Source organism: Vespula pensylvanica, chromosome 11, assembly GCF_014466175.1.
Source record: "Vespula pensylvanica isolate Volc-1 chromosome 11, ASM1446617v1, whole genome shotgun sequence".
In the NCBI taxonomy this organism is placed as follows: domain Eukaryota; kingdom Metazoa; phylum Arthropoda; class Insecta; order Hymenoptera; family Vespidae; genus Vespula; species Vespula pensylvanica.
The window spans coordinates 4,800,111-4,823,788 of record NC_057695.1 but is presented as its reverse complement, the minus strand read 5'-3'; the positions used below and the strand labels follow the sequence as shown (position 1 = coordinate 4,823,788).

The window sequence follows — 23,678 nt, the reverse complement described above, 5'->3', positions numbered from 1 at the left end:
GTGTATGTATGTATGTAAATATGTGTATTTCGTATATGCATCTTTCCGATACGTGGCACGTGTTTCACTCGATACGATACTGCACAATGACGTAGAAACTTTTGAGAAACCATAAAGGAGAGGAAATACTTTAAGGGTTTAGAGATTTTCTTCTTTTTTCTTCTTTCTTTTTTTAAATTCTTATCGTTTTGTTTTTCTTTTTTTTTTTTTTTTAAGACTAATTAATCTTTTTAACAGGCGTTAATTTGTTATTGTATCTCTATGACGATTTTATATTATTTCGGTTTAAATTATCTTCATCGAGTTTCGTTCGTGTTCTTTCTTTTTTAAGGGTAGTCTTTGAAACGTTATGTGATTTTTTATGGAAGAAGTGAAATGTTTCTTCGTTTCTGTTGCAAACTTAACGTTGATATCAACGTTTGATTTTTTATATCTTGTGAGAAAAAAAGAAAATTCTCATTGATTGAAATTTCAGATAAATTCTTTTTCTCTTTCTATCGATTGCACGTATTTTCGGTTCTTTTCTTTCATCTAAATCATTATTATCGATCTATCGTTTACCTAATTCTTTTTTTTTTTTTTAGTAATTTTGATTAAACAATAGGTTTTAAGTTGAATGAATTAATTTGAAGGAGTAAATTTGTTTAATAATTTTGGAACGAAGTAATTCCTCAATACGTTTTTGAATGAACGTACGTGTACATAAACTAAACTAAATACTTTAACTTGGTGCAATGAAAACGAAATGAAAGTCACATGGCTCGGGAACGTGAATTGGTACGGACCTGCGTGCCACCCATGGGCCATCGTCCATCGGATCATGGATACCCTACGATATTTATCATTCGAACGTGACTCGCCTTCGCGTTGGCGGAGCTCGTCCTATCGAGCCTTACACACCGAACTCGACCTTTTCGTTTGCGAAAGAGACCAGGATCAGGAGCATATGCGAATTCAACTGTAGTTATAATAAGCAAGATAATAATTTAAAAAAATTTTATTTAAATATTTATTTTTATATCATATTGTTAATTTTTAACAACTTGTACGTATCCGTACGATCAATTGCAAGAAAGACATTTTCAATGTTAATTTTTTCATGAGGAGTATGTAACGTTGAACATAGGAATTTATCATTTCGTATTGTAAATAGGAATAGCACGTAAATGAATATGAATCTTGTTATTTTTTTTTAGATTGCAATTTTTATAAAACAAAAAGAAATAGTCAATTTGATATTTATATTTGTTTATTTATTTATTTGTTCATAATCTTCAATTTCTTTATTTTTTCTTTTGTATTATAAAAAGGAAGAGTTATTATAAATAGGTACAAGTCGGGTTCCATTATCGAGAAAAACTCTAATTTTTATTAAATAAAAACAATATATATATAATGTTTAACATTCAATCATCCTTTTTTTTTTGTTTTTTAATTACAATATAAACGTTATCGTGTTAAATCTTCGAGGGAAAAATAAATTCATTGTCTTGGTTCGGGGTGATATTTGATTTTTCTTTTTCTTATTTTATGTACATTGTACTATATGTTCTCGTATCTTTTCTTCACTATCTTTCTTTCTCTTCTTCTTCTTTTTCTTCTTCTTCTTCTTCTTCTTCTTCTTCTTTATGTTAGACTTTCACATCGGCGTTGTCGAAAGGCGTCTATTAGGTTTTCAAGAAGAAAATTACGACAGGATTTCCAGGAAAATCGATTAAACCGCCTTGTCGCGACGATACGAGCCATTTCCTGACCGCCCCGAACGAAACCTTCTCTGATCTTTTCACAGTATTATTTCACGTTCGCTTAACCAATCACGATACGTCCGATGCAGGAATTTGAACGATTATTATTATTATTATTATTATTATTGATGAATTTCGAATAGATCGAAAAAATAGAGAACATTACTAAATTGATGGGATATTGTATATTGGTTATACGATTGTAGTTATTTGTTTAACAAATTTTAACAAGTGAATTTTTTAATATTTTTAAAATGATTTTAAAAAATGAATTCATATTGAGACGAATTTATTTTTATTATATATGTATATATTGTTAGGCTATAATATTTATAGAGTAAATTATTTTATAGTATACGTACACGTTGACAACCCTCCTATAACAAGATAATCTGAAAACACTGTTTCGATATAACACGATATGCATTAACCGTGTTATAGGAGGATAGACCTATATAATCGTATAATAAGTTATTGATATAATGATGTAGATATTATAATAGTGATAGAATGTTAATAACGATAATAAAATTGTAATAATAACAGAATGATAAAATGAATAATAGAATAATAATGACAATATTAATAATAATAATAATAATAATAATAATAATAATAATAATAATAATAGTGAAATGTTAATCATAAAACAATAGTACTAACAGTATAATGCTAAAAATACTATAATAATAATTACAATTATGATGATAATAATATGGTGATATTAAATAAATGCAAACTATGAATAATTAATTATTATTATAAATTATAGTAAAAATATAAATTATAGAAAGATAGAATAATAAAATATCTAATCACAGTTACGCTCCTTCTTTTTCTTGGTATTATTTTTGTAATAATATCATACAATATAATCGATTATAACAATGAATACAAATTCAAGGAAAAGAAAATAAAAGGAAGTATACAGAAATAATAAACACCAGAGTCATTCAGAATTGTATTAGTCCTACGGTAATAATAAACACAAGGTTAAGTACCCAAACAATACGGCACTGTTAGCGGGTCGCTCGATCTCGATCACGATCCACGCGGTTAGTCCGGCCGCGGCGGTGCGATCGAACGGATCGATGTTGTTTTTCTTCGTTCGTCCTCGTATCAAGCAACTTTGCGACGATTCGTCTTCGTTTAGAAAAAATCTAAAAGTAAAACCTAACGCAAAATCGATTACATTGAATCGGATTTATTCGTTCTCGTAAATTTTTCGTTAACGTCGGAAGTTAAGCTCGTCTACATTTATCGCGACGATATCTTGATAAAGAAACAAAGAAAAAAGGAAAAATAAAGAAGAAAGAAGAAAAAGAAAGGAAAAAGAAACATTAAAAAAGAAAACACCAGATGTACAAACGTGGATTTCATTCGAGTATAAATTTTGTCGTTTCTGTGACTGGGCGAGTCAACCTTTCAGTACACATAAATCCTGGTAAAGCGTATTTTCGTATTAACGTATGATTTTTATTTTACTTTTGTTAATCTCTCTTTCTCTTTCTTTTTCTCTTTCGTTTTCTCTTTTCATCCGTTTTTAGATATATTTTGATACGTATTCACTATTTCCAGTAATAACGTCCGGACATTGTGCGTGCGTGTGTGTTTACGTGTACGTGTGTTTAAAAAATATTCGTTTCTAAGAATACGTGTGTATATATATATGTTTACGTGTATTTATAAGTGATCTTGTATAACTGTGGTTATAAACTGTGTGTTGTTGTTTTTTTTTCCTTTTAAACCATTACGAGTGGCTTGTATACGAGTGTTTTGAGTTCAAGTGCTTCTGCCTACGTAAAACGTCGATTTTAGATCTATCGATCGATTACTAACGTTAGACGTAAGGTAATCGAATACGTCGAGCTTCCTCTTTGGCTTGTCTGGACGAGAAACAGGAAGAGGAAGAAGAAAAAGAAAAAGACGAAATAGAAGAAGAAGAAGAAGAAATAGCTACGAAATATCGACAAGTTAGGTTAGTTTTCAAACAACTTTATATCCATATATTTTATATACTCGCAATTATTTCTTCTTTTATTTATCAAAATGAAAGACGACGATAAGGATTTAAGCAATTATTTTCTTTATTTTTTCTTTTTTTTAGACTGTTTTCTGTTTACTAAGAATATGGATTACTAATCATCTTCCATTTTTAAATATGGCTCTATTAGCTTTCGCGTTGATTAATTGATATATATGCAAAATTTTAAATAGGAATTTTTTAATATATATGCGTCTAATATATATATATATATAATTAATGTATTAACGTATTAAATTATATTTGTAAGAATGTACATGCATTTACGTATACATTTTTTAATTTGCAAATCAATATCTTAGGTTAGTTTTTAAACAAACCTTTATATATATATATATTATCTAATTTATTGTTTTTTTTTCTTTGTTTTATCAAAATGAAGGGTAATGGTAACAAATTGATACGAAAATTATTTTTTTAGTTTATTACGTAGTTGAGAGAATATGTACATATATATATATATATATATATATATATATATATATATATGGTAAGGAAAGACAAATAATTTACTTTGATATTAATTAACTCGTTTATTATCAATTATAGTTGTTCATTTTAAATAAATTTTCATGTCTAGTTTAGAAAAATTGGTTGACCTGTTTTGTTATACAGTGGTTCCAATGTCTTTTTTTTCTCGTCGTCGTCTAAAATAAAACGTTGTTAATTCTTGGAACAAGTAAATACACCTGAGTGAGCCAAGAGTGTCTAGTCGAAACAGTCGCAGCGTGTAACTTGATAGATTATGTTACCACTTTTTTTCGTAATTTCTGGAACGGGAAGGAAGAAAGTTTCTAGGAAAAACATTTCGTTCAGAATATCTACGAGATATTACTTCATTCTCTGTAACGGTATTCTAATTCTCAAGTTTTATATTCATTTATGTGTGTTTTATTTTGTTTGTTCGCAATAAAGAATTAATTGTTTGTTCATTTAAAATTAATTGTTGAACAAAGGTTCGAATGATCGTTTAAAATATATATTTTATAATTAGATTATAATGTAGATATATATATAATAATATATAAAAGTTATATTATGTATGTTTGGTATCAGCAAAAAAGAGTTAGATTATAAAACGTTAAATACAATGATTATCTCATTATTTATATTATTTGATAATCGATACCATTACATACGATTTTATTATAAACAGATATTAATTTCAGAATAACAATTAATTTTATCTAATTTAATAATTAAAATTAATTCTCTTAACAACGATCATTCATATTTATTATTTAACGATACTCGAGTACATATAATTAATTAAAACATAGATACATTAATAAATTTATTATCTTCAATATTACATACAATTTTCCTATACAGAAACAAAAAATTAATTACAAAATATCAATTAATTCTATCTGATTCAATAATTAAAACTAATTGTTTCAATAATAATCATACTAAAAACGATGTAAATCTGTATCGATGTTAAACATATTATTGACTAAAAAGAAAGAAGAAATAACTGATTGATCGATCGATCAATTAATTAAGCATTTCATATCAAAAAGTAAAGAAGAAAAGATTTTCTAACGTAGAAGAAAATCCATTAAATTAATCTGAAAAATCTTTTCTAAAAGGTAACATAGATTATAAACAATTAGAGAATGGATCGTACAACGATGGGGGTTGGGGGTAGCTAGCCAAAAAGCAAACGTTCGTTACCCTCTTAACGATCAGCTCGTTATCTACTTCCAGTAGTATCGGACGAAAGCAATCGCGAACATTTACGAACATTCACGAGCATTCTCGAAGTTGCCTTCTCACTCGACGTTCTGAGTTTGCCGAACGAATTTGGCCGGTGCAAAACCGCGGCACGTAATTGGACAGGATAACCCAACCCCTCTCTCTCTTTCCCTTTCTCACTCTGTCTTTCTTTCTTTCTTTCTTTCTCTTTCTCTCTTTCTATCTTACTCGTTTTCAGACTGCATAGTTCCTTTTGGAATGGTACTTCGTGGCAAAGGAGAGCCAATGTTCGTACATACATACGTGCACGATATCGCCTTTCCTGATTTATGAACTCCATTGGGGTCTTTTCGTGCTAACTTTGAGAAACCGAACCTTATCGTTTCATTCGTTCTCTCTCTATATGTATATATATATATATATATATATATATATATATATTATATATATATATACACATATATACATCTCTCTCTCTCTCTCTTTCACTTACACTCCTGGTACCGAGTTTTCGGATTAAACGCTTTCTGCGTAAGCCACACCAACCAACCAAGTAACTTACTAGCCATGAAGCTCTCTACGATCGATCTGTATGTACTTACTTACTTACTTGCTTAGTTACTTACTTAGTTAGTTACTTATTTACTTCTTTCTTGCTTTTACTTGGAAGAAAAATGGTTTCGATCGTTTTGTAATTCTTGAAGAAATTTCTAACTTACGATAAGCTTCGCCTTTGTTTTTGCTTTCAAATAAACGTTTCTTAAATGGTTCATACGATGGGATTGTTGAAATTAGAAAGTAAGGAGATTATAACATTGATATTGTATTATTTAATTTTCAATTTAGGATAAGAAATTGGTTAATTTTGTTAAAAGTATTGTTTCGTCTTGTTAATAAGGATATTCTTTGTGAAATTATGACAGTGTCGATTCTTATTCATGTCTTTATATATATAATATAAAAAAGTATTGTTTAATTATTAATCAATTATTTTCAGAAATCTGACGTTCGTATAATTAGACATTTAAAAATGATAATCGGGAAGAAAATCGTTTTGATGTTTTATTCTTAGCCGATAAATTAGAACTTTATTTTTATTTTCATGAGACACCAGTTGAATCGGCTTCTTTATAGGAAGTCGACGATGTTTCTCTTCCTTTATATACACATACATATATATGTATATATACTATCATATATGAGTATATATATATATATATATATAAAACGGATGTTAACTTGCGAAGAGCGATAACGCGTTTCGATGTTCGATCTCTGACTCTTCTTCCATTCTCTTGTTCTTACCCTTCATCATTCTAGCCTCTCCATCCCCCATCCATGCACCGCCCCACCCCTTGTAAGATATTTCTGACGGTCAACGCCACGACGATAACATTCCACGATTCTATTTTTGTTCTTGCATTTTCAATGTCTGTTGTGAACTTGAATTTGTATATATATATATATATATATATATATATATATATATATATGTAGTATGCAAATAATATGTATGATTAATTTACAAAATATTGTAATATATATATGATATTGTATAAAAACTAATATATAAAATAAATATATATAAATATTAAATGATAAAAAAATTTATATATATATTATGTTTAAAAAATTTACTTTACATTAATACAAATTTTATAATGTATATTAGATATTTTATCGAGAAAAGAGAGAAATGATAATAATAACTAGATAATTAATATAATTTACTAATAATATATAAATATATTTAATATTGAGAAATGGTGATTAAAAGATCGCTTTATAAAATGTAGGATTTAGACATTTTTGTCGGATATTCAAATCCTCTCAATCGTTCTTTATAGCTCGTTTATTTTAGAATGCAAAAAATCTCGGAAATATCACAGCGACTTTCATTCTTTGAATATTCGAAAATTCTTTTGATTTATTCTTTCTCTCTCTCTTTCTCTCTGAATATATATATATATATATATATATATATATATATATATATATATGTATATCCAAAATAAAAGAATGAAAATAAATAAATGCAGAAAAAAATTTTTATTCTCTGCATTTCTGAAATTACGTAGCTGTTGTATATATGCAATTTCCTATGTTCATATGTACAGGTAAACACATATATATATATTTATTGAAGTACCATAGAATAAAAAAAATGTATTACTGACAAGATTAACAAAAAGAAAATGTATTAATAATACGAATAATTAAACAAATAATAGGAAGTAGTGATAGAGATAGAGATGGAGATAGAAAGAGAGAGAGAGAGAGAGAGAGAGAGAGAGAGACAGATATTTGACCATGGCAAGTTTTGCATGTTAAGGAATGACTGAAATAAAGTCGAGGTCTATGGCATCGAGCTGATTACAACGAGTTCTCTGTGATAGCTTATAGAGAGAGAGAAGGAGAGAGAGAGAGTGCGAGAGATGGCCACAACGACTTCGAAACAAAGTTCGTTTAGCGAATTGAGTTTTGGTTCTGTCCGAGTTTCATTTCAATTGTAATGTAAAAAGTTCGAACGTGCGATACCACCGAGGAAAAGTTTTATACCTTATAATGGATGGATTTAGTTTGCTTATGACCAAATAGAATAATTGTGGATCATGTATATTTCATTGTATTCTTTATTACCCGTTGAAAAATCTTCCATATAGCAAATTTATTTATCATTAAATACGATCTATAATTTATAAGATCGGATCGATTAAATTATTTTCTAATTATAATATAAATAGGAATATCTAATCGTATTATCGTCGTTATAATTTTACTATCGAAATTATTCGATCGAAATAGTTCGTAACTTCGAAAATTTTAATTAAATAATAAATTATAATTCGCCTAGTTCGAACAATTTAGATTCATAATAGATTGTTTATAGATTTTTTAGATTGTTTTGAAGATTTTTATCGTCGTATAAAAAATTTTGTGTTCTATATATTTCTCTCTCTCTCTCTTTCTTTCTCTCTCTTTAACAAACAGCTCAAGGCAACAGCAAACGAAGATATATTTCGGTTTTATCTGGTAAGATCAAAGATAGAATCGATCTTTTAGGTCCATATTCTGGTATCAGATTCCTTTGCATCTTTTCGAGATGAAACTTTTCCTCTTCCTCATCTTCCCTCCTCTTCTCTTTTCTTCTCTTCTCCTTTCTACTCTTCTCTTCGTCCATGAATTTGTCTCTACCTCCCTTGAGAAACTATTCTCGAGTTTTACGTCTTCTTGATTTTCTTATTTCGAGCCTTAGAAAGCTCTGTACCTTGCCCTTTTCGTAATAGAAACTTTCACGTATGTATATGTATGTGTGTGTGCATATATATATATAAACGTATGTATTTCTTGAAGTCTGCTCGTTGAAGTCTCGTTAACTTTGGTGATTTCTCTTTGAAGATTCGCGTTGAATCTCTTGAATGAACTTCAAACAGGCTGAGTTTAAAATGATTATTCTTACTCTAATGATTCATGACAAACTTTTCTTGCACAATATTTCGAGATTATTTATATGAATTAAAGAAACGATTCTTTAGATTAGTATATATATATATATATATATAATATAATTATTGTTTATAATTTTTGAAAGAGATAGAGTATTGTATATATGTATACATGTATTTAATGGCTTATGAATGATATATTTAAAAAAATTATCTTTACATATATATCAAAAAATATATTATCATTATTGTTATTGTTATATGTATGTATATATACATACATTGCACTATATATTATATATATATTTTTTATAAATATATTTTTAAACCAGTGTACATACAAAAAATGTTATATATATATATATATATATATATGTAATATTTGATTATTATTTTTTACATACAATATTTCATTATAATCCTTTTGTATTAATAAAAAATTGTAAACATTTTTCCTGATTTTCCTTTTTTATACTCTTTTCTTTCTTCTTGTTCTTTTTTATTCCATTAAATATTTTCTTTCGTGTAAATCTTCAATTTATACCTCATATTACGATTTCCACTTTTACATTAAGTTTTATCTAGAATTTCACTTGGGTTTGTTTTTCTCTCTTATACGATATCATCTCATCATTTCCGATTTCAAAGGAAAAATGTGCTCGTTTAATATACTGTACAAATATGTATGCGAAACTCGGACGATAGTTAGGAAGATAAAATTTCCGCTAGTAGTAGCATCCTCCATAGGATTTTCTATATTTGATACGTACACAGGAAACAGTGGTTCTCAGTTGGAACAATGGAACTTCGTTTTCTACCATATTTTCCATTGAAATTCACACAGAATGATACGATTGGTTTGGGAAAATAATTTCGTAAATTTATCTCTCTCTGTCTCTCTCTATTTCTCTTTTTCATGATTAACAATTCGTGTTGAAGTTATGAAGAACATTGAACATTGAAGCAAAGGACGTTTACATGCATACATATATATACGTGTGTGTGTGTGTGTATGTGCAATATATATATATATATATATATATATATATATATATATTTTAATATCGTGCTTATTGCAATATATGCAACATATATTTAGAATGAGTGAGATGTAAATTTACATAATAAGTGTAGATCGCATAATATAAAATGACCTTATTTCAAATTTATTTCTGAATGAATTTTGAATATAAGAAAGTCAGAAAAAAATTTTTATTTCGTTACGCTATTTTAATATCGTAATTTATAAATATTTCTTTTTTTCTTTTTCGATGTTAAGTTGAAGTTGTTTTATTTTATTCTATTTTTTTAATTAAAAAAGTTCATTATAAATGTGTCATTTCTCTTCAATAATTGCTGTCTTTAAAATAGTTCGAAAAGTAACGATCTTGAATTACTTTGAACGTTTCTAATGAAACATGTGACTTTATTAAATATTTTTTAAAAATATATTTCGTAAAATTGATTATTTCTTTTAGTAATTTTAATCAAACGTAGTCCCTTTAATTTTTGTTTTTTAATTTTTCCTTTTTAATATTTTTAATAAACAGAAATATGAAAAAAATAGGGAGAAGAAAAAGAAAAAAAGAAAGAACAACTCGAAACTGTTTGCTCTAATATTTTTTAATGAAACTTTCAAAACTCTGTTATTTCTTTTAATATTTATAATTAAACAGTATTTAAAACTTATTAATTATATAATATCTCTAATCAAGCTTGAAACCGTTTCAATGTTTAATATTTCTAATGAAACAATTCAAAACTTTTCATTGTATCTATACATTTAATAATTTGAATCAAACTTTAAATTATTGTAAAGGAAATTTTTTATGAAAATTATTGAAATATAAAAATTATTTAAAAAATAATTATATATCTTTTATGCACATATGTATATATCGACGACCTAAATATTATAAAATACGTAAAAGCACAGTCTCGGAAAGAAGGTTTTTTCTTTTAAAAATGTTGAGATATTCATTGTCTTCATTTTATTCGAGAAGTCTTTGCGTGGGTCCAACGAAGAAGACGAGAAGGAAAGAAACAACCTTGCGTGTGGTCCTTTAAAAGAGAATACCGCTTTCGAGAACCAACGAAGAATTGTCTCTCTCTCTCTCTCTCTCTCTCTCTCTCTCTCTCTTTCTTTCTTTTTTCTTGCAAAATAAAGCACATGGATAGAACGCGTTGCCGCTTGTGCGAGAAATCGTGCCACCTCGAAGAGACGACCTCCTTCTTCTTTACTTTTTATTACTTTTACTTCGCCAACATCCTTTCAACTCGTTATCATATTCCATTCTTCTTTTGTTAAGAAACTTTTAACTTTTACTTTTATTTTTATCGAATTTTTATTCACATTTTTCCTTCTTTCTTTCTTTCACTTTTTTTTCTTTTTCTTTCCTCTCCTCCCTTTTGATTTATTACTAATACGTGTTACCTTGTTTTTATGTTTATTTGTTTACTTATTTATTTATTCATTCATTCATGCATTTATTTATTTATTCATTCATTCATCTGTCAACGAGATACTTTGATTATATATGAATTTGTATTTATGTAAACGATCAAGTATAGAAATTATCAATACTTTTTTACATTACAATCGTTTTGTAATATTTCTACTTGATCAGTATCGTAAGAAATTATTAGAAATATTATATGTATTACGTGTTAAATTGATTATATCGTTATACTATTATAATTAAATTAATAACATTGTTATGATTATTACACGTGTAAAAAGTAGTCGTGAGATAGCTAAAGAAACTCTTGAGATAAGAGATACGAGAGAGAAAAAGAGAGAGAAAGGGATGAGGACACAGGCGTTTGAGAATAATTAGATGGTCTTTGGAAAGGTGATTTATGATCAAGGGTAAGGTTTGGATAGAGCTATGACCGAGAACATTCATATCGATCTTATGTTGTTGAAGGTTTCGTATACGTTCGGACAGGATCATAGAGAGCCAGGAGTAGTAACCTTATCTCACCAAAGATAGGTAGGTAGGTAGTGTAGGTAGTGTAGGTAGTGTAGGTAGGTAGGTAGGTAGGTAGGTAGGTAGGAGAGAGAGTACCAATCCGTTAGCGAGATTAATGAGTCGCGTTATCGAACGATACGTCTTTCTCTCTGTCAACTTTTTTGATTGCTTCTTTCTACGTATTTTTTCCTTTTTTTTTTATCTTTTATTTTCTGTCCCTTTTATTTTTTGTTTATTTGTTTGTTTGCTGGTTAGGTTGATTGGTTGGTTGGTTCCATGTATTTTTCTCTATTTTTTAATTTTTCTTATCATAGCGATTTCTTATCTGAAACTAGGTCTTGGTCGTCTGAGTGATTTCTAAATATCATCGTTGATTTAATGATGGTGATAATGATAGTAATAATAATGGTAATGTAAGGATGATAGTAAGGCAACAAGTATGATAACGAGGATATAATAATTATACAAATATAGTAAAGATAATATGAAGGATATAGTAATTGTAATAATATGGTATATATATTAATACTATTATAATACAGTATAGTAATACAGCATATATATTTTTTTTTAGATACAATAATAGTAATATATTAATGGTAATGATAATGATAATGTTTAAGTAATATTTAATGTAAATTTATCTCACTTTTTGTCATTTTTTAAAGTTACTTCTTTTTTGTATCCTAAAAAAAATATTTGAAATATGAAAAAGACAAACAGAAAAAAAATATATTTTATAGAAAAGAGATTCTATTTAGAAATATTTAATTCTTCTAAACGGATTATCAATGACGTGGTGTCTAACAGTTTTATCGTACATAGTAATCGTCCTATTCAGTTCGTAAACACGTCATATTTTATGATCGTTCGAAGAAAGACGGATCGTGCTTAGAAAGAAACATGTTGTATTAACAAGAACCTGATTAGGAGGCACGCCTATCATAGTAATTTAGAATTCATCTTTAATGACTCGATACATTCTTTTTTTTTATTCATTTCATTGCGTAAACATTAGTTTGTTATACCTCTATTCAGCTCGAAATCATCTTTCTTTTCTTATTAAATTTAATTATTGAATATAATATAATTAATTTTTCTTATTACTTGCTGTTATTTCTTCTCAAATGAAATTTTACGTCACATTAATTAATAAAATTTGATATAATTATAAAAACTATAATATAAATTAATTAATACACATTTATTAATTAACACGTTAAAAGCAGTGTTACCGAATTTACTTACGAATATGAATTATTATTTGAGATATAATTGTATTGAAAAAGAGAAAAAAGAATGACGTTACTTAATAATTAAAAGATCACTATTAATTAACTATTATATTTTTATGCTGATCTTGATTGTATGAAAATCAACTATCTAATGAATATTGTATTCGTAATATTCAAATCTGTATGAATAATTTTTCTAATCTCTTTTTTATTTTTTTTTTATTTATTCAGATAAAGTAGAAACTTGATAGATACAGTTGGATACCGTACGATCGATTTTTCTATTCCTTTTTGTATTGTGATCTTTTTCATTGTTATCTTGTACATAGGAATAACGTTGACAGAGAGAGATAGAGAGAGAGAGAGAGAGAGAGAGAGAGAGAGAGAGAGAGAAATAGTATTAGAGAATATTGGGGGAAGAAAAGCAACGGATAATGGATCGAATAGACGACGCACGTAGAGGGCCTGCTTGAATGACACCGTTATTAGAACCTAATCCACCGAGAGAGTAGTAGTTCTACCGGGTGAGCTTTGAAACTCATAGGAGGAGGCTACTAGAGCCACCCGTATGTTCCAGGAAAATTGAGACTATCCGAAAACGATACTATTATATTTTCAAGATGATCTCTTTTTGTCCTAGATTGCAACTATGATAACATGATCACAGTTTCTTCCTTCATATTATTTTTCTTCTTCTTCTTCTTCTTCTATTTCTTTTTTTTTTCTTTTTATTACTATTATTACTATTGTTATTATTGGTATTAGTATTTATTTTTTTTTAATTTGCTACAAGGGATTATTAAATAAAATTTCAAGAAAACTCAAATAGACCCATATACATATTTTTATTTTTTAATTTGGTTGATATCGGAGCAAAGTAATTTTTTTTGTGAACGAGTTGGAATTTTTTTGTGGACGTGAATTAGGTTGCTTCGTTAAAAATGTTTGTTTTTTGTTTATATAGAATCTTGTGTTCCACGGACATTTAACATAAGATGATGCTTTTTTGTCCAGCTTGTTTTTATGATATCATAATCACAGTTTCTTTCGTTTATAATTCTTTTCTTTTCTTTCTTCTTTTTTTTTAGTTTTCTTTAAAATGTTAATGTATTATATATTATATGTATTTTTATTAAACAAACAATTATATTTTACGAAGATACGTAATGCAACATACTATAACGTATTATAAACTAAGATAAAAATCATGAAATAATTTATTACTAATAAAATCAAAGAAAATAATTAAAAAAGAGAAGAGAACACGAAAAGTAGTATTTGAACATTTTTGAAATGAATTTTGAATAATTATTTGCATAGATATAATTAGTATGATTGTTTAAATAAATAAATAAAAAAGAAAAAGGAAAAGAAAGAAAAGGAACAGGAAGAAAAAACAAGCAGCACATATTGAACGATCGTAGACATCTGCTTCTGGTTTTGATCGACTTGACGATAAAACCGGAGATTAAGATCTACTTTTACAACGGTGCCTTTCAGTGGAACCAATGTCAGCCACTTAATATGCCACTTAAAAACTTCTCCTCGCTTATCTTGACGAGAGCGCGTCGAAATGGATTGAAATTATCGAGGAAGCTTAAAGATAAGATCTTTGAGAAAACCTTGGAAGATGAAACGTTAGTTGCAGTTTAGAGTTCACTATTAAACTTTTAGTTTTCTTCAACTTTCTTCGTTTCTACTAATTAACTCTTTCATTTCTGATATTTAAATATTATATATATATATATGCATGTGTATTTCTATATATAATATATATAAATATAATATATGTAATATATATAGCACAATTTCGAAAAATTCAAGTAATTAATTGGAAAGAAAATATAAATATATAAGTAATAATAATAAATATTATTTGTAAATATAATAATAAATAAAATGTGTGTGTATGTATATATATATATACACATAATTATTAAAAATTATTTCAATTTATTAAAAATGATCGAACGTTTTGTCTCTGATAAAATGCAAACGAAAAATAATATAGAAATTAAAACAATAAATTTAAAATTAATTTTTATTTTCATTAAATCAAAAGGAATTTTAATCTATCATACCATACTATTAGAATGAAACATTGATTAACATGTTTGATTAATCTTTTGACTAATGATTATAAATTATTTGAAATCATATAAAAAATCGATTTCTTCCAAATCTCTAATTAACCAAGATTAATTTCATTTATTTCAATCCTGTAATATTCTATATTCTATCACATTGTAAAATATCAATTAACATATCTATTTGATGACCTACATATATAATAGTCAATTGTTTTAATTAACATACTTGATTATATACATATATACGTGTAATAATGAATTAATTTTATCAGAGCCTGACCATTTTATTACATGTATTATTTGTTTGAAAAAGAATTATTGAAAAGAAATTATTTATATTATTTTGAATTGTACGTCACATTAAATTACACCGAATCTAACTTATCTTTATATTTTCGTTTCAGAACTTCGAGAATACTTAAAAAAAAAAAAAAGAAAAAAAAGGGACAAAAAAGAAGATCCTTGTGAAAATGTAACGAGACATTATAATAAAGCTAATTAGGATCATAAAGATCCATTCTTGATGAAGATGAGCGATGAAACGTTTGCAAAAACTTTAATCGGCGATATACCATATGCCGACGATGATGGTTACACGATCGAACAAATACCACGTTCGAGATTGGTATCGAGAATATCAACGAACGAAAAAGGAAATGTTAGAAATTCTCAAATTTCATCACGTAACTCAAGGACAATCATTTACGACAAGAGAGAAAACACGAGAAACGATAACAATCGAACGACCAATCAGAAGTACATTTATACTGAAAAAAAAGATAATGATCATCGTTTGATCGGTAAAAGGATTGATAAATTTCAAAATCCTTTAAAAAGTCGATCTAAGCAATCGCCACCAACACCGATACCATCGATACCATTACCACCACCACCATCACCACCTCTGCAACAACAACAACCTCAACAACCTCAACAACCTCAACAAATACAACAACAAAGTGGATACTCGAGCAGCGAGGAAAGTATAGTAAGGAATAAATCGAAAAGTACTAGTTCGGCGGATACTCAATCGGTAAATAACATACTCGATGAGTACGAGGACGAAAGGATGATCGAGTCCAGTGATGTAGGTAGTACATGCACGATGAATATAATAAAATCTCGTAACGTTGAACATCAAAAGAACAAGAAAGAAATTCAGCAACCTCAGCAATATCACAATAATAATCACAATAATGATAGGAGTATTCATCATCATCATCATCATCATCATCATCATCATCATCATCATCGTCAACAACAACAACAGCAACAAATAATAAAAAGAACAACGATTTCGAGCGAAAATAATTTTACGTCGTCTCGTCGGAATGAAAAAGATGAAACGATTACGAAAATAAATCGACAGACACAAGGGAGACAGAGATCACGTGATAGAGTTAAAGATCCAACTAGATACTCCTCATCGGCCTTGACGTCGTCCTCTTCGTCACGACGAGCGTCTCCATTGATTATCGATAATATCGATCGTACCAATTCCGTGACGATGATGTCGTCGTCGTCATCGAGAACAAACGAGGATGATTTACCAAGAAAAGGTGAGGTTCAAAGGCGCGTAGACGAATGGTTGAATCAAGCCCAATTACAAAGTTCGATTAATAAGCGCGATAAACCATTAACCAGATCAAACAGTACCGCCGAACGACGTACCACCCAAAGAAGATGTCGTCAAGATCCAAGATCAAGGTCGATCGATGAGTCAACCGATCGTGCAAACAATGGTGGCCCTAGTGGAGCAGCAGGTGTTAGCGTTGCTGGTGGTAGTACGTCGAGTTACGACGATCTAACGCGAACGAATAAAGAATCATCCGAATCATCATCCATGACTAATATTTTATTTAACAAAGGTACATACAAAGATTATCTTTTGATAAAGAACAAAAGCAGACAGCAGGATTATGGATTTTTAGCATCGAACGGAGTCAACAGAAGGGATATCAGTCCGAATACGTCAACTTCTAGAATACCTCAACGTGGATCGAGTTTCAAACGTACGATTATAGAACCGAGGGATAATAAATTATCTAATTCGAATTATACCGATAACAATGGATTATCATCCGTGTCGGTTTTATCTAGAAAGTCGTCCTTTAAGAGATCTTATTTAAACGAGTATCATATTGATCGTAACAACGTTGCAACGTCGGTCGGTGTATCTTCGTTAATGAAAAATAACGACGAGGATAATAACGGAGTTCGTACGATAATAGATGACGAAAGAAGTAGTAAAAGAATCGACGAGGATTGGATCGTGAACATAAAGAAAGACGGTGAAAAAGTTAGACTCGATTGTTCGGTCAAGAAGGATGAAACGTTCGATGAAACTTTGCCGAACGTTGTCCATTCTAAATCGAATCACGTGGTGGTTGGTAAAAGGGATAATATTACGAGGAATGATTGCGAGGATAAGGGTAATCTCGTTAGCGTACAAGTACGTTTACCATCCTCTCAAGGTCAAATAGATTGGAGAAAACTAAATCCAAGGAAAGCACCGATACTACCTAGGAAGGACAGTGGTTCTCATCTAAAGAATCAATGCAATATTACGTTTAACGAGGCCGCTACGACAAGATCATCCACGTTCAAGCCTAACGATCGTAATTGCGTGAAATCTGTTAAATTATTGAAAAAGGATAATACGTGTGATAACGTGAAATATATTTTCTCGTCGTCATCGTCCTCCTCCTCCTCTTTGGTATCGTCGTCTAATCACGTAGAAAAGATTTACGAACGTACTTTGGAACCCCAAGTGATTTATGCTGACGATCTACGTTCGATCCTTCGGCCATCTTTACGCATATCTGCTTATGGCGAACGTACGGATACGTGTGAACTCGAAGAAGAAAATCTGAGAAAGCGACAAAAGGAAGGAAGAAAAGAGGAGGAGGAGGAAGCAGAAGAAGAAGAAGAAGAAGAAGAAGAAAAGGAGGAAGGTGAAGGAGGAGGAGAAGGAGGAGGAGAAAGAGGAGGAGAAATCGAAGAAGAGATTTATAGTAGGATCGGTGAAACGAGACAGGAGACTCTTGAGACTATCATGGAAGACGATAGAAAAGTTGAAATTGTTCGGTGTAATAAAGGATCGGTGACCTTGGACGATTGGAAAACTATAGATCAGATTAATTCGATCAATTCCGATGAGAAATCGTTGGATACGATGATGTATCATCGTTTTTCGAGTAATACCAAGGTGGATAATAATAAAATGGAGGACGAGGATATGAAAAATGATTTGATAGAGATGGACGAGGGTAATTATGATTTTGACGATCGATTGTTAATAATGAATACCGAGAAAGTTTTTTCTATTGATAATAACGAGGATGATTGTTTAATGAACAAGTTCAAGGAGGAGGAGGAGGATGATACGCAAGATGTTAGGTCGATGATCGAGAACGATATGTCGATCCTATCTTCGAAGGAAAATAATGAGGACAGATCGAGCGTTATGGTGGTTAAAGAGAGTCTTCTTAAGAATTTACAATTTGATGCTGGTTTGCCGGCGAAAGTCGAACGTCGAAGCGAGTCGAAGTGCGGCGATCAACAAGCGAACAGGTCGAAGCGGTTCGACGATCGAGTAGAACTCGTTGAGAGGGACGAGGGAAAGGGGGAAGAAGAGAAGAAGAAGACCAGAGAAGAAATGGAACACTCGAGGCTGATGGATTTGCTCAGAAATGGCGACTACGAAGCAGTCAAATTGGTAAGTAACCTGCAAACTTTTTCTTTTCTTTTTTTTCCTTTTTTTTTCTTGTATATGCAATATAATGAAACGTTAATAGAAATAATTTAATTGGATTATTTTGTAATAATTGATGTTATTTTTTTTTGATAATTGATACATATATATATATACAATTATATAATTTCATTTTATTAATTAATGCATATTTTAGAATTTAATCAAATTTATTTTTAAGTATAATTTATGATTTGTTTATTGAAGTTTTAGAAAGTTATAAATATCGTTGATCTGTATAGATCATAACAAGATAAATAATAAAATAATAAAATAAGTTTTAAACACAGATATCATAATATACGTAAGTGATAATATACGGTGGTATAAAAAACTTATAAGATTATTTGAGAAAGTATGAAATAAAGTGAAAATTACAATAGCTTTAATTAGTAAAATCGACGAGTTTACATGATATTTCTCTTTGTCTTTCTCTTTATTATATATCCCAATGGACAATTTAATTCGCTTGGTCGATAACTTCATCGAAAAGATACGTTTGCAGGAAAGCAATTATTATATTTCAAAATGAGTCAGAATATTGTGCAGCATTGCAGTATGTAGTATAGTACAATTGTGCAACTAACAATATATATGTATTATATGTATATATAACTAGGTGAACCTTCCGATAATTACGAGTCGGAATTAATCGCGATACGTTTCATTTACCTCGTTATATCGATAGTATAATCGATTTTAAATCGGAAAACCAATGAGAACCAGATATGTATATGATATATATATATATATATAAATGTATGTATGTATGTAATATTTCTCTCTCTCTCTCTCTCTTTGTTTTTATATATATATATTTCTATCTCTTTTTATTGTTCTCATTTCTTAATATTCCTCTGATTGTTTTTTCTTATAAAAAAAAAAAAAAAAATAGATTAATTTTTAAACATCTTTTAATGTATAGAAAATAATTTCTCTCTTTCTCTCTCCTTATTCTCTTCTTTTTGTTTTTTTATTTATTTTTTCGTATTTTTCATAAACAGATTAATTATTATTACGAAAATAATAATAATGTTTAGTCGAATAACAAGTATTATATAATTCATATAATAAATTAAATGAAAAATGAAATTCCCTTCTAATCAGTAAATCATTAGAAATAATAACATTAAAATGTAATAATATATAATTTCATATATATATGTAATAACTAATTTAGAAATTCCAAACTATTCTATCTCCTTTTATTTTTATATTTTTTTAAATATTCTGTTTTTATTAGAATAATTTATAATTATTAATTTCCCTCTCTTTCTCTCTTAATTTATTCATCTATATTTCTCTGAATCAGCAGTCTAAATTTCTTTTTATTCGTTAACCAAAATAGCTATAGAAATAAATTAACAGCTAATTATCCCTTTTGCAAACACACACACATTTTCTCTCTCTCTCTCTCTCTCTCTCTCTTTCTCTGTATTTTGATTTCTATCTATTTTTCCCTTATTCTTCCTTTTGAATTTACGAATAGCGTTGTCAGCGGTTTCTGTTTTTCCGGTTTATATAGGATGCATTAATCGAACGAAAGAGGAAGCAATTTTGGAAGCATAAATTGTGCCGTGGTCGTCCGAAACACGGATGATCGAATTTTGGTGAACGATAAATGCCTGTATATCGTATATATCTGTATAAATACATACATACATAAATACATACATATGTACATATATACATATATACATGTGTACTTAGTGTAACCATAGGACACCTATATATATATATATATATATATATATATATATATATATATATATATATATAGGCACGTACGTGTCCTATCGTTCGAGTTGCTGCAAATGAAATTCGATATTTTAATGCATCGTACTTTTCCAAAGAAAAGTACAAAGCTCAAAGGATATTTGCCGATCGCAAGTCTATGAATATTCAATGACGTACTTAACAATAACTCCTTTGAGAGGATTTTCGAGTGATGCTGGTTAAATCTTTGGCAAATAATCTTTTCCAAATTTTCTACATTGGAAAATATGTATACGATATTTGCACGTACGTAATAACTTATTAAGGATATGCTATTAAATTATCTTCGAATGTATTGTTCCTCAGAGGAAACTGAAATTATTTTTAATTATGAATCGTCTTTTTTCTTTCTCTCTTTTCTTTCTTTCTTTCTTTTTTTTAATTGCAATTGAAATTTTCTGTAGATATATTTAAAAATAATACATTCTGATATATATATTTTTCTTTTGTTCTTTTATAAATGAAAGTTCGGAACAAAAAATATAGAAAAAATACATGACGATTATTTGGTACATTTATATACCTAATGTTTTCTTATAATATATCGAATCTGTGAACGAGAAGACCAAAACCACTGTTCTACGAAAGATTTCCCTCAGAATGGAGCATTTCATGGTGGGCGTTAATGGGACAGATTAATAAGAGGTTTTTCACGAGGTGAGCACGCTCCCATACCAACTGGACCAGCACTATGCCGTTATTTCTCGCTCAATTAAGAGCTCAATTAAGTCCGAGGGTCCTGTCGACCGCAGTCGTTCGATAAAACGTTTTGAGAGAAAGAGAGATAGAAACAAAGACACAGACAGAGAAAGAGAAAGAGAGAGAGAGAGAGAGAGATAGAGAGAAATAAGATAAAAAAGATGTCCTTGATACTCCGAAATTTTTTGTTTTTAACAAAATTTCTTTCCTTTTTTCTTCCAATATTTTTTCTCGTTTCATAATCTCGTCCTTCAATTTTTCTTCGAATCTCTTTTTTTCTTTTTCTATTTTTCTCTTATTTTCGTTTTGATATAGAAATTATACAAGGATCTTTTCTTTCTTCGGTTGTTTTAAATTTTTTCTCTCTTTCTATCTGTATTTTTTCTATTCTTTCTTTTTTACTTTGTTACATGTTTCTCCATTTAATTAAGATCCGTGATCTGTTTCTCCAATTTTCTTTTTTCTATTTTACATATTTTTATAAATTTTATTATATTATATATGTATGTATATTTTTTCTTTTTTTTATATAAATTATATAGGAAATTTCTCTTTTCTTTTTTATAGTATCGCTATCCATTAATTATTCTTTTTAATATTTTCTTTTATCTTTTTATTTTCTTTACGAAAAAGATAGAAGACCGAAGATCCCCTTCTTATTTCCATTTTACCTTTTTTGAATTATTAAAATGATCCTTTTTAGAATAGGTAACAGATCTTCTTTTTTTTAAATATCTTACACTCTTCTTCTTCTAATTCACTTTATTCCTTTTTACATAATATTTTCAACATCTATAGATATTTAATCATATGGAATTTGTAAATCAATTATAAAAAATTATTTCAATTTATTAAAAATAAACTGATTGATCATAGAAATAAGATCATTTTATTTAAAATAGATATTCACGAAAATAAAAATAGAAAAAGAACATAATAATAATACTAATAATATTAATATAAAGTTAGAGCAATAATCATTTAAAACAAATATTCACAAAAGAGTGATAGACGTAACAAAATAATGTAGAGTTCACTAATAATGGAACCTATACAAAATCTTTTCAGAGTACAGTTAGTCTCAATCGTAAGTACTTGCCAAAGGCTATAAAGTGTTAACACGTGCGTGAATAGCTTCTAAAGAGTAAGTATTACAGAGAGAGAAAGAGAGAAAGATATTTACATACGTACATACATATATACATACATATATAAATACATACATACATACATACATATATATATATATATATATATATATATATATATATATATAAAGCATTATTTAGATATCTACTCGACATTACAAAAGGGATGACACCGTCAGTCGACCACTCCTATCATAGCTCGAGTGTTCACCTGCCATGTAAAAAACATTTTAGTGTAGGTGTATGTATATTTGTGAGAAAGAAATAGAGAAAGAAAGAGAGAGAGAGAGAGAGAGAGAGAGAGAAGCTGCCTGTCGGATATACCTTTTCAATGGGGACACAGGCAGCACGTTCGAACGATCCATCGAACGACCCGTCGAACTTTGCCACGGACGATGAAAGAATCGAAAGGGTGGCATGCCACGTCTATTCTTTCTTCCTCTCTTTCCCGTTATACACGGATCACAGAGCTTCGTGCAAAATCGTGACTACCAGTGAATTCTCCTTCCATAAAATTTTTTTCTTTTTCTTTTTTTTCTTCTTTATTTTTTTTTCTTCTTCTTCTCTCTCTCTCTCTCTTTCTCTCTCTCTCTTTTCGTCTCACTTTTCTTTCTCTGTTTGCAACCCCTATCGGCATTCGTTAGAAACTATCTGATCGTGAGAATGATTTTTCCTTTTTCTTTTCTTTCTTAATTTAATGATCGAGAACTTCAAATAATGATCGAGAACATTAAATATAGCAAAAGTAAAGTATTATACTTATGGTGTTCGAAAAGGAATCTTTTTAATAAGAAGGGATTTTATTACTCTTCTTAAGATTTTTTTATGTCCTATCGATATTCGTTAAAAATAATTTGATTATGTAAATAAAATTTATTTCTTTTTTCTTTTTTTTTGATCGAAATTGACGATCGACGGACATAAAATATTTTAAGAGGTGTGAATATTTTCTTTGAAAAGGAATTTTATTTCTTGAAATTGTTAAAAACCATCCAAGATTCTTTTTCTTTTCTTTTTTTTTCATATTTTTTCGATTATTAGATTAGGAATAAGAAAATATATCTAATGTAA

At 28.7% G+C, this 23,678-nt stretch overlaps 1 protein-coding gene across 1 annotated transcript in view; it reads left to right on the top strand.

Annotated features, from left to right (window-relative positions):
• The first annotated feature begins 15,663 nt into the window (after positions 1-15,663).
• Positions 15,664-23,678, top strand: part of LOC122632919 — a 133,632-nt gene continuing 125,617 nt past the window's right edge. The window contains exon 1 of the mRNA XM_043820239.1: positions 15,664-18,948. Coding sequence (XP_043676174.1) covers positions 15,754-18,948 — 3,195 coding nt within the window. The 5' untranslated portion in view covers positions 15,664-15,753. The remainder of the gene's footprint in view (positions 18,949-23,678) is intronic.